The following is a 13,991-nucleotide window of genomic DNA, read 5'->3' as shown; positions in this document are numbered from 1 at the left end:
ATTTCTGTTTGTCAAATTGTAGGAGTTATCAGATTGGATTCTGCACGACTATTATTTGATTGGTATACTTACTACTCAATATGACATGACACATTTACATAACTGCATTCTAAGTAAACAGTCTGCAACGCTGCACACTAACAGAACACTGTTAGAAAATAACGTGATTTAATAATGAGAATGGTTAAAATTCAACTACTAACACATAACCAGTTAATAAAGTGCATGTTTTGTTTAGCTACGCATGTTTACACGAAACGCCTAGTGCGACATTCGCTGAATGTTAACAGCAGATATAATCAATAGTAAACTTGAAGAAGACACATCAATGTCTGTTGATATATGTTGTATGTTCTCTACATAAAATAATTTTCACTATGTATTTTATAAACCGTTTCTTGTCAACTTATTAGTATAGTAAACCTGAAAAAAAGACACATCAATGTCTGTTGAAATATGTAGTACGTTCTCTACATAAAATAATGTATTTTATAAACCGTTGCTTGTCATCTTATTACTGCATTACCGTAATATGTTTCCAAAATGAGTAGCAGATATAATCTCTTCCATAACTTGATAACCACTGAAAGAGAAACTTCTTCGTCATTTTGAGCTTATAAGTGCTAATCACTGGATCGAAATGTATTTCTCATTACAATTTATGAAGAATATCACGATTAATTTCAATATATATCAGTTAATGTTTTGATTTTTTATCGTATTAAGTGGAAATTTACGTTGCAATTGACGATCATTTATTACGACAAACTCTTTCTCAGATTTACTATTAGCTCACTACTTAAAAATAAATGTTTGTTCCTATGGGGTACATTTTATAAATATAAAGCTTGCTGGAAGCAATTGATGTTTCTGTTATTCTTTATTTCAGTGTTTATTGTTTAATTAAACGGTTACATATGGGTGCTAGATGTAACAAAGATATTTTATATGTATTCCGCTAACATAAAGATACTTTGAGCTCAACATAAAAACCCTCCCAGAAGATAACTTTGTGACTGGTAAAGTAACGCAATCCTGAGTTTAACTTTTTATTCTCTATATGTAAAAGCATATTCTTAGAATAATAAAATATTCGGCTGTTCTATATCTTGTAAAATATACTAGATAGTAACATTGTAAATTTATCAGTTTCTTCATGGACAATCTCCTTATCAATACCTTCTGGAAAATGTTGCAATGCATCGTGCATTAGAGAGAGAGATAATTAAACTAAACGTCTTCAAACCAATGTGTCTCAGCCAGACAATAAAGAATTTATTGCTGTGATAAACCAGATAATGAAACAACATAAGAGAAACATAAATACAAAGAAAACAATCATACAAGAGAAAAGTGAATGAATAATTTTACTAGTTTTCTCCTGTTTCACTAAATAAAATATTTGATATTGCAAAACATTTCATGGCAGTTATATACACAATTTGATACAATTTCATTCCAGTTTTCTGATTTTCAAATGTGAAACAGATACTTTGGCATAAAACCCAAATCTAAACGTCTCTTTCATTCTAACTTTCTCAATAAATAGAAAAACAAATGGTTAAGGTACATAAAAATGATAATGTTTTAAACAACAAATACAATAAATAACATTGAATATCTTTCACTAATCTACATATAAGCATACGAGTTTAATATAATGCATGCACATAATGAAATAATAGCGAAAAAAAAGTTACTAAAAAAACTGACTAGAGTGATAGCTACAGTAAAATAATTTGTTTTTTGAAAGGATAATTTTAAGTAATAAATTTTCGTTCTTTATAAATATATCTGTATCTTCAAATAAGAGTTACTGTATAAAATTTTCTCTGCAGGTAGAGTAAACAAAAACAGCAATATAATGCGTCAACATTCAGTTAAAGTAACAATGCAATACAATAACAATACCTTGATATTCGTTGGCGCTCTTAGAAAGAGATATAGATTCTAATACCCCATAACAGCTCTGTGCAGAAAAGTGAGTAACTTGCACAATAAGTAAACTTCCAACTTACAGATTGTTGTATTTAATTGTTTTCTATATACGGACAATTCATTTATAAACTAACACTTATAATTTCATTATTCAAAAAATCCCAGGCATTATAACATGTGCCATATTCCATACATCTATTACTAGAAGTCACAAAAATGGCAGCCCTAACAAATTAGCTAACAATAAAGCACTTTGTTAATAAGAAATAGAAATAAAGCAGTTTTTTTAACAAAACACAACAAAATAGGGTTAATAACCATATTCACAAATATATGTTTTATTCTTTATGCATGAAAAGTAAATATGCTGTTTAATGTTCACGTGGAACATCAACCGAGCTACTATATGACTAATTTATTGCCACACGGAACTGTGTTGCATGTTGCACCGCGATTCATCATTCATCCATTTTATTACCTGAAATTGATGTTGCACTGTACACTTTGATAAGTTGAACTTCTTCAACCTAAACCCTCAACAAATTGCTAACATCTACGAAACTAAGCTGAGAATACATATGGTATATCATAACATTTGTTTCCACAATTTTAAAGCTGCCTAGTTACTCAAAGATGAGGACTAACATCAGCTTTTCAACAAGTTCTTCTCTAAAACTAAAACATGAATATACTTGTTTTGATAACTAAAGATACATATGCTACTAGTAATAAAACAAACTGCAGAGTGCAGAGCAACAGATAACTTTGCGCACAATGTCGAATTAGGTTATATGGAGCCAATATGGCCTCCACGATTTTGGCATGTATTATCACTTGGGGGGCACAACACTAATTACTGGCTCTCCGGTAAAAATGACATCATCACAGGCTGAGGAAGGCTTTTTGGCCTGACTAGACTCAATATTGTTTCCCTGTTCTGACTTTTCCAATTGAATATCAGAATACTCGCTTGTAGACCTGGTATCAACTGGAATAACTGGAAAGATAGGACATAATGACACGGCTTCCTCTTGTTCAGAAGTTACAGGAGCTATTGTCATTTCTTTAGGGCCTTGAGGTTTATATTGCTTTGGAAGGGGCTGAGCATGAACTTCCTCGTCTGATGGAGAGGATATATCTTCTGAAATGGGCTGAAAGGGTAAAACAGGATTCAAGAGCTCGGTAGGAAGGGGAGGAATCGTCGGAGCTTGCTGTGCAAGCTTGTATGATGTCTGACGTACCGCCTGGCGGCGATGAAGTGATGCCTGTTTTTGCAGCACCTGTCTCTTCTGCTGCAGCCTCTGTTGAAGTAGTTGCTGTTGCAAAGGCTTGCTCTGACTAAGTAATATTCCCCCAAATTCTGGAGGTTGTCCCAATTGAGAGTCTTCACAAACAATTCCATGCCTTAAAGCTGAAGGAATTGGAGAATATGTGAAATTTTCCGGGAGACTGACACGTTTGGACACTGGTAACGCTTGTTGGTCTGGTGAAGAAAGAGCCAAACTCCCTGAAACCATTGACCAATACTGAGAGTGTTGTAGCTGATACTGGACTTGCTGAGCCTCTGGCACTTGATTCGGATATAGATTTCGAAGTGTTTGGTGTTCTTGTTTAATTTCATTTAACCCTACAATTCCACGGGCCTTAGAAGTATCGCCAAGCCGTTGACAAAAGATGGCTACACCTTGAGCAACAAGCCCATCTGAAGCACGACGGCCTTCTCGGAAGCTAGTGGGGGATTCTATGGCACTACGTTCGTTTTCTATTGGGTTATGTCTATAAGAAGGTCGGTTAACATTGTTGGTTCGAATTGGGAGCCTAGTTTGAGATAGTACTTCACATGGATTAGTTACACACAATGACTCTTCACGACTTTCATAGAAACTTGCTGTACTCTGATTTCCCTGTGAACAGGAAGTTAGACTAGAAGCAAAATCTGTTTCGATTTGCGAATCAAAACTGTCGAAGTTTGAGCCCTGGCTGGTGAAACTTCCAACTGGTGAGTCAGATAGACTGAGCAACTGTGTGAGATTACATAATGGTGGGCTGGCTCTATGACTATCACTAGATCCACAACAAGTGGTATGTTCACTGTACTGGCAAGATGGCCTTTGTTTAATGGGAGGTTGGGTTTCGGAATCTTTAGATCCTTCATTAATGTCCGTTTCTACCCCTTCATCTAAGGACTCGGTCACTCTGGACATTGGAGATCCAATTTGACTTCGAGGGGCTCTAGGGATCTGAGAAACATCACTAAGATAAGTTCCTGAAGGAAGGACGTACTGACCAGTGTCCCGTTCATTTATTCGATATGCGTGAGCAATGAAAGGTCCACCAGAGGGTGTTGTTCCGTCTGTTGTTCTACTGAACATATGATACCTCATAGCACTAATGCAAGGCCGGGCCTAGAACAAAAAATAGTATTGATCAAGATATTCGAAAAAAAAAGACAATCGATAATAAGTTATAAATATGTTACGTTACTAAATATTTTTTCATAAAGATGACCAAGTCTAAAAACATTAATAACATGAATCTTGTTACAATATTCTTCCAAAAGTTTATATCTTAATATTTAAGAAGTCATGAAGAATCTTAATATGAAAACTTATTTTATCAATATTGTTGAACGTTAATAGATATTAACATCTCATCAATTAAGTATTCGTCTCCTAAGGTCCAGTTAGGATATTTTATTTTGTATAGGATTTGTTTTCTATTGTAAAATCAATTACTTTAAAGGAAAACCGCTGCATACAATTAGGATCTTATTGAGCACATTCAACGGTTTATTCAAAACAAAGTCCCTACCCAACATTTTATACAAATCTTTCTTAGTTGTTAGTGTTTACACATCAGTTTAGGAGGAGGAGGAGATTAAAAGAAAATGAAAGTAACGTACTTGAGATTGGGTGATCTGCGACGCACATGTTGGGCCACCTGGCTGCTGATAAAAACTGAAGCCATGAGGGGGTGAATCTAGTTTTCTCATTGCTTGTTCAGCTATGGTGCTAGGTCTACGGGGATGGCAACTGTCAACTGGTTGTTTCACTACGGCAGGCGGTACGGTTGCTCGGTGTTGTCGCAAACGATCCAACAAAAGAAAATATATAGCTGCATGATGGTCGAATTTCTCGTTCACTAGAGACTGAGAAAAAAAATAATAACGTAATATTGTATATTTTTCTGTAATGCCATTTTCTTCTTTAAAAAGGCAGTGTTATAAATGCATTATATTTCTCAGTGAACCGAACTCTTCCAGGTGGCTTAGCAGTAAGCTTGAGGGCTTATAACGCTAAGATTCGGAGTTCCATCCTTGTGGTGGGCATAGCACATATAACTCATTAAGTTTTTAAGCGCCCTCAAATAAATTACTTTAATATCATAACGGCATAAAATATGTGTGTTTGTGTATGTTTATAGCAAAGCCACGTCGGGCTATCTGTTGTGTCCACCCCTGATTTTAGCGTTGTAAATCCGAAGACTTACTGCTGGCCCACCGGGGAACCAGCATAAAATAACTCGTGAGAACTATCTGCTAACTCCTACAATTTGACAAACAGAAATACCTAAATAGTTATATCCCACTTGTCTCGTGAAAGCTATCTGATAACTCCTATAATTTGACAAACAGAAATACCTAAATAGTTATATTTCACTTGTCTCGTGAGAACTACCTGATAACTCCTACAATTTGACAAACAGAAATACCTAAATAGTTATACTTCACTTGTCTCGTGACAACTATCTGATAACTCCTACAGTTTGACAAACAGAAATACCTAAATAGTTATACATCACTTGTCCCGTGAGAACTAATGATAGCCACCATTACTATAATACAGTATTTTTATACTGCTTTGTTAAATGTTAAATATGTAGTTTCATGTTTGTGTGAATTAAAGTATAGGTAGGTAGTAACGTCAGTTATGCTCAAATGTATTATTACTATGTAGTTGAGAATGATTATGTGACTATATAGAATTTTACGTAATATATTTCATATGGTAAAGCAATAACGCTTCTTGAAACTTAATATTTAATCTTAAGCAATGGCTAAATTATACGTTTGATTTTTTTTTTCGAATTTGCAACAAAAATTAGTTAATACCTTCAATAGACACATAATTATCCGACATTTGATCTTTGGTCTGAACAAACTAGAATTAAGTTATTTTTTGTTAAGATGAGCATAAGCTATATTTTCCGAATATTTCTAGATTGGTCCTGTCTGAGCCTTGATCATCAGTCATATGAACTGGCATAGGTTGTAATTCATCTACAAGTTTTATCTTGTGTTATGCAATAACTGAAAACAAGAACTATTAGATTTCATCTGATTTATAACAACATCAAAAACTGATTTGTAACTGACAAATAACGATTAACATATATTTGATAAAATGAAGTGAAGTGAAAGACAATGATCACACGTTACCAATAAAATCTCAATATCTATGCAGGGAAGTTTTGAAGTGTTAAATAGTCGATAAACTAGTTTTTCTCAGTTATAAGGTCAAAATACGTATGTCAGTATATAATTTTTACAAATTGAAATCTGACATGTTTAGTTCGCATTGAATGCACAGTGTGAACAAATAACTTAATCTACTGTTGGTGTCTCAAAATAATTATGTTTGACTATAAAGCACATGTTTGAATTCTGTGTTTAGTACAATGTATTAAAATGTCACTATTTCGTGATAATTTCAGTGTTTCTTTTCACATATTGGAACACAACTAAACTACAGCATTTACAAGAATAATATAGACTCTAACCGAATCATTTAACTCTTGCGTGAAATCAACTTTTATCAAAGATGCGATAATACATAAGCTTGTTGTTGGATTGTTTCACGTAATTACACTCACGAATGTACAATTACAGGAACAATGTCTATATAAAGTTTGTATGAAGGTCGCAAGGCAATAACTTATCAACCAAACAATACACTAATTTGAATAAAAAAGCAGTTATGTTACTCTGATACCATAAAACTGAAATTTTGACCTATATAAATCAGATAATTTCGTAGTACTTGTTTGTTACATTAGTAAGTTGTGTATTAGTGAGATAATTATAGATTTAAAAAGTGACACTTAGATATCTCTAATTGAAATGTTATGTTTTTGCTCCATATAAATAAAATAATATAGTTTGGATTATTTGATTCATTTCTCTAATCATTTTGCACATACTCAATTATGTACGAGATCAGCAACACTAAAATAACTGAACATTCAAAATGCACAAAAAACTTAAATATGTAATCACACAAAAATTGTCTATTAAGAAGTCAAGGGTGTCTTAGATTTCTTCCCCTAGGTCTGCCATTAACTACTCATAGTAAAGGTCGTGTGTACATTGTTCTTGTTCAAACCACACAAAACTTAGTCTTAAACTTTCAACTGTAACGGACCTCGAGACAGTATTAGTGTGTCAACTATCTGTGAATGATAATAGTTGCAAACAGGCTGTACTCTAAAATCACAAAGTTTTAATAATTTTATTTAGTTGTTGCAAAATGACTTACTACAGCGTTTATTAAACCAAATGTTAAAGTTAAAGATAGGAATGAAAACAGAGCTACGTATGTAGAATAAGATTATGTTTAATCCATAAAGTCAAACATTATATCCAGTGAAACATGTATAATGGGTGCGTATCTACTTATAAAGTGAAACAGTAGGATCGTCTGTTAAATTATTACTTGTGATAAATAGTTAGAGATAATTATGACTGAAAGTTGTGACTTTCTGATATACCAAGTATTGTTTTATGATAGATATATATGTAGTACATTAAGTAATAGCCATTTGAATATTTTACAGTTAGGAGAGTGGGTTGATTGAAAAATCAACAATTGAAAGGTATTACGACCCTTACTTTCTGTGTTATTAAGTAATATATATGAGCGAGACATGTGTAATAATAGCTGAAATGCCACCCTACTGGCGGCTGTATGTGCTACTAATTACTAATCGCAATATTCATACCTCATTGGAAAAAAATTAGAAAAGTGAACATTTTCTAAAAAAAGATTTATTTTTCTGGGAAGTACTGCGTGGAAAAAGTGATTGCATAAAATGATTCAATGTACAGAGATCAAAATTTTCATAAATTTTACTGATATATAATGTAATGACTTTAAAAGTGGTACCATTTATTGATAAAATAATAGGCTTTTTAGTACTACATTTAAAAATTATATCAGTAAAGATATAATAAAACTCTCACATACAATCCTAGTGAAAGTCGTGTTTTATTTGAAACTAACAGCATTACCTGGCGTTGCCCGGGTTTTCGAAAAAAACAACAAACTGTTCTCTCTGTTTCCCTGTTCCATATTTCGATAGGTAAATAATATTTTGTATATTTATGAAAAATAAAACAACCTTAGGTTTGATTTTTGAAATAAATTACGAACCTGTTTTAAATCAAGGCTTCCTTATGAACGGTGTTTTTACTGGCAAGGATAAATAGGCCTTTATGGAGTATAGTTAGATTATCTTATACACGTATGAGTACTCATTCTGGCGAACAGGATAAGCTTAGCTCTATTCCTCCATCCCCCATCATCCCTCCTCAAATATTAAAATTTTAAACATAAGTAAATATGTGCGTAATGTTATGTTGAATTTGCTTTAATTTAAATATAATATACTTTTATGAATGTGATACCGTATTCACATTATGACAATGATGTATGAAATATACTACAAACATAATGCAATATTGTACTTTATAATGTATCAAAAGGAAAAAAAATACACTTCCAGGAATCAAACCACTGGGAGAAAAAAAATTGAGAATAAAATACATTTGATGACTTGATTTTAATCTTATTTTACACAATAAGTATTATAGTCTGGTATTATTAAACCTCCAGCTAGTGAGCTCTGTGAGAAAACCGTTTCACAGGAAGTACCATAACATGTAGAACTATAAATACTGTACATATCTTAGATAACAGTGTTTCTATTATGATAATTTTATGTTCAATATTTATTGATATTTATGTTTGTTTTATATTCCATTATATTTTGCTTTGTATTTGATATTTGAGCCACAATGCTCTTAATTTTGTTTAATATGTTTACTGGCCAGCTGTTGAGCCTTTTTTATGATTAAATTTTGATTTTAGCTATTTCAAGTTTTCTAATATCATTTTGGTTTAACGTATTCAATTTGGAGATTATTGTGTATTATTTGATTTGAGTTTTATTCTGATTTTGATTATATTTTTTGATTTGCTTTTACTGGTTGCTGAAATTTTGCGTTAACTCAAATTTTGTTTTATTTGTTGATTTATGTAATTGAAGCCGAAGATAACCCATTACCTAAGTACAAGTTAGTTATTTGTTTCTGTTTTGTTCTGATATTTTAAACGTTAGGTGCATCATTTTAATTGACAGGAAAATTCTGTGTCTTTGTAATTTTTTGTACAAAATTATTGTCATATTTAGTTTCTGGAACATATTTTTTATATTTTGTCATTCTGGTAAAAACATCATTTACCTTTTACCATTATACTAACAGTTTTAATATGCATTTACAAGCTTTAATATTTATTTATGCAACAGGATGACTTCATATCAATACTCTTATATTTTTCCCAAATAACTGTTACCTCAGGGTTACATTACATTATATACACTTACATAAGAATCACAGTTTCATACAAGTACTTTTTATTCACGCGCATATAAAGAAACTCCACCAACCCTACACACGTATGAGCTCCGTAATTTCAGGACAAAACCAAGTGCTTTATATAAGACTTGAACTGTATATATTGAGTAATTTATTATATTACAGGTTTTGGTCTTTGAAGATCTTAAATAATTAGAATTTTTCTACATACAAGCACCACTTGTTTTATTTTCTTTGAAAACCTTTTGCAACAAAGAGCGCCTGCAACAGGTATTCAGCGAGCGGTGCTTAAATATTTAAGGGTAAATACATATCAGACAATTCAGGAGGAAAATAAACAGATCTCTACATATTATGGACGAAGTTTGTAGCTTGTCTAAAATTTATATATATATAAATATATATATATATGCAAATACAAAGAACAATTTTAAAATATTCAACTTAATCTTTTTCTTTGTTAGACACTATTCAAATTCTAATAGTTTACGTCTTAGTTATAAGTTGTTGTTTGTAATTAAGCACAAAGCTACACAATGGGCTATCTGTGCTCTGCCCACGACGGGTATCGAAACTCTGATTCTTGCGTTGTAGGTCCTCAGACATATCGCTGTGCCACTAGGGGGCCTTAGTTATAAGAGACTTCCTAAGCGCATTTTGAATGGCATTATATAGAATGATTCTAATCTTTCAAACTAAAGCAGACCGAGCGATATATAGTAAATTATATTTGTCATAAAACATTAGTGTTAGGCCTATTATATTTTAACGCTGCATTCGTGATCTAGCTCCTTAGCGATTTTCAAGAATCAGAATAGTGTATAAGATTTATACATTATTTATCTATGGGGATGTTTTGTGAGGGCTAGGACCTTTGATTGACCTGCCCCTCACACACCTATGTTAATATGGGTGTGGTGTCCCTGGTGCTCCTCAACTTTCACTTATGGCTCCAAGTAGTTGTTTGTTCACGATATCTCCACTCTACAGTGGTGCAAAATTATGTAAGTGGAACCAGTTCGATGGCATGCTCGTTTGGAGACGTCACCCCTTAAGTGCATGAAGATTGGATACGGCAGAGGAGACGGAAGTTCCCAACTAATAAGAGGGACAACAGGTCTGAAGGCGGAGGTGTGTGACACATCTAGGCAGTCTTGACCCTTAGTAGGATGAGTGACCAGTCTTCTGTGAAGAGCCTGGGACCTCACACATTACAAGACCCAAAGATAGTCAATGTAGAGCTAGCTCCCAGAAATAAGAATTTGAGGGTTTAATAAAGTGGTACTGAGATACAAAGAATAATGGACTTAGTGAGTAGAGAAGTTTAGAGTACGAGTTGAGCATTAACATGAAGAAGACAAAAACCATGGTTATGAGGAGAGATGTAAAAGAAATAGTTAGAGTCAACTTCAAAGTGGATGTTCACACAATAGAATAAGTGGACAAGTTGGTCTACTTGGAGCAACTAATAACTGAAGATGGTAAACGCGAGGCAGAAGTCAAGAGACAGATAGAAATTGCAAGAGCAAATTTCATCCGTATAAAAGATGTATTAACCACAAGAAACAATAGGTTAGATACAAAGAAGAAACTTATAAAATACTATTCATTTTACTGTATGCTACAGAGACTTAGACACTAACCAAATAACTCTAGAACAATATAGAAGCGTTGGGAATGTTGATATTTAGAATAATGTTGAAAATAGCATATACAGAGTATAAAACAAAAGAAGAAATATTGGAAATGGCTAAAACAAAGCGTACACTAAAAGTAGACAACCAAAAAAGAAAGTGTCGGTATTTTGGACACCTAATTAGAACAAATAAGATTCAAAGAACTTTGATATAGAGCAAGATAGAAGGCTGTAGAAAGAGAGGTCGACTGCGGATAAAATGGGTCACAGATATCAGAATTGGTTGCAGTCGTCCAGCTACAGTGATTGTGTGAGGAAGGCACAGGACAGACAGGCATGACGAGTGTTGACAGCTAATCTTCCTCGTGGAGCAGCTACAAGCAGATGATGATAATAATATAATTCCAATCACACCATGCCCGCGATATCCATTGCCAACGACACCTTTCGCTCAATCCAGAGGTCATCAGGTCCGCTTGGACACAAAAAACACAGTAGTGGTCAAAACTATTTATATAATCCATTTGTTACAACAACAATTGTTATAAGGTGAACACCTTTTCCAAGGTAGAAAAAATATATAATGAATTATGCTTATCATTTTGGGCCTATTATGTTTTTGACATTGCATTCTTTATCTAGTCCTTTTTGGAATTTCAAGAATTAGAATAGTGTATAATCATAGTATTCCAACCAATGTCCACCATATCCAGGGCCTTGTCTTACAACAAATATAATTAATCATCATCGTGCTTTGCCAGCTTGGAAAATGTTTTCACACCATAACGTGCAATATATCATTGAAATAACGTTTAATTATTCCCTATACTGTACAACCTAGTAATTTTATAAACCTCAGATGTCAATCACTTGTTCATTTTATCAACTCACATTCGGTTGAGCAATATTCGATTAGCTTTTCAGCAGAAGTCCTGATAACAAATTAAAGAACACTGAAACACTAAATGATTAATAAAAAATATGTCAAATAAGGATTACTAATAACACTGCCAATAGTTTTTTAAGTTCAAACATTGTTTAGAAGTTAAACAAACACACACACACACGAAACAGTGTACTAAAACAATAGTTTTATTATTGCTTAATATGAATAATAAACAATACAAAACCAATTTAATATCTGTACTGTCAAATATAAGCTATTCCAAACAATACTGAGCTTTGGTTTACAAGTGTAACCGATTAAATGACCTGGGGCCTGCAAACGTTTTCATAAGGACATTGTTAATAAACCATATCAGACCAAAATATTTTCTATTAAACGCTTTCATTGTAATTTTTAGATCACTCTGGATACCTGTACCTATTTAAATAAAATTACTTGCACCAAAACCAGCAACCTGCCTCTTACCTCCCTGTGATCCAGTATATCAAAGCAACAACGTAAATACTAGCTTTTACCGATGTATAAAAAGATTGGTAAGTATTTATGTCCTGCAAGCAACTTAATAATAAATATAAGTTGATACTTTTGGCATCCAACGTTGAAATATTAATAATTCTCAATTCTTATTACATTATTACATGGAAATTAATATTCAATGAAAATAAATTAGAAAAAAAATGTGATTGCCTTATTGATAAAAATAAAATGAGGGAAATGAAAAACAATAGCAATGTCATATTAGGCTGCGTATTCCAAAATATGCATTCGGCAATAAAAAGTATAATGGATAATATTAAAATAGCTACGTTTCAGTTTTGGAATTTAATGCCATTCAACAATATCAATAACATCTGAATAGGTAACAAAATCTTATAAAACAAAATAGCAGGAACACACAACAAGATTGTTACAAATCATATTATTTATACTTTTCATAAGACATTTATATTAGGCCTATTATATTTTTAACACTACATTCTTAATCTTCTTCATTAGTGAAGAATAAGAATAAGAAGGATATAAATTAATAGTATTTCAACCACACTATATTCTTCATATTCATTGCCGAAGACGCGTTTTGCTCAATCCAGAGCTCTTCAGGCCGGATGGGATACAACGAACATAGGCTTAACATAAGTGTCATAAGCCACTTATGTTAGGCCTATTATATTTTTAATACTACGTTCCTAATCTAGTACCTATATAGTATTCTGACCGCAACTGTGTTCGTTGTATCCCAGCCGGCCTGAAGAGCTATGAATTGAGCGAAACACGTCGTCAGTAATGGATATGACGAATTTAGTGTGGTTGAAATACTATTGATTTACACTCTTATAATCCTCGAAAATCTCCAAGGAACTAGATAAAGAATGTAGTGTTTAAAATTTAATAGGCCTAACATAAATATCTTATGAGAATTATAATTAACATAATCATGCTTTGTCAGCTTGTAAAAGGCGTTCACACCATAGCAATTGTTGTTGTTACAAATCTTCTGTGATTCATATTCACCTTTAATTAAAATTTGTAGATGAAATAAGTGTTGAACACAGCGTATTAACAAATAAAATCATTAAATTTCATCTTCAGCCTACTTGCATGTACAAATTGAAAGTGTATGTTCAACTTGTAGTCTCATGTATAACTTCAAATCGAAATAAGTTTTAAGCTTACCTACTATTATCTCGATCTAGGTTTTGTTTGAAAATTCTGAGATTGTTGTCAGGTGTTATATGATGGTAAATTATACACTATAAATATTATTTTCTGACAAGAAATGAATAAAAAGCCTATAACCCGAGTGTTCTCGAATGGTGGACTTTTCTTCTTCAGGGGCAATCTGGGAATGGTGGGGT

At 32.7% G+C, this 13,991-nt stretch overlaps 1 protein-coding gene across 4 annotated transcripts in view; it reads right to left on the bottom strand.

Moving 5' to 3' along the window:
* Positions 1-32: 32 nt before the first annotated feature.
* LOC106467797 (serine/threonine-protein kinase SIK2-like) overlaps positions 33-13,991 on the bottom strand; it is a 111,304-nt gene continuing 97,345 nt past the window's right edge. For all 4 annotated transcript variants that reach the window (XM_022395995.1, XM_013928175.2, XM_022395996.1 and 1 more), the window contains 2 exons: positions 4,841-5,086; positions 33-4,343 (listed from right to left, as the gene is read on the bottom strand). In XM_022395995.1, the coding sequence (XP_022251703.1) occupies positions 2,769-4,343; positions 4,841-5,086 (1,821 nt within the window). In that variant the 3' untranslated portion in view covers positions 33-2,768. The remainder of the gene's footprint in view (positions 4,344-4,840; positions 5,087-13,991) is intronic.

This window comes from Limulus polyphemus, unplaced genomic scaffold (assembly GCF_000517525.1).
Source record: "Limulus polyphemus unplaced genomic scaffold, Limulus_polyphemus-2.1.2 Scaffold2743, whole genome shotgun sequence".
Taxonomy (NCBI): Eukaryota; Metazoa; Arthropoda; class Merostomata; order Xiphosura; family Limulidae; genus Limulus; species Limulus polyphemus.
The sequence above is the reverse complement of the archived record's forward strand: the minus strand, read 5'-3'. Positions and strand labels throughout refer to the sequence as shown.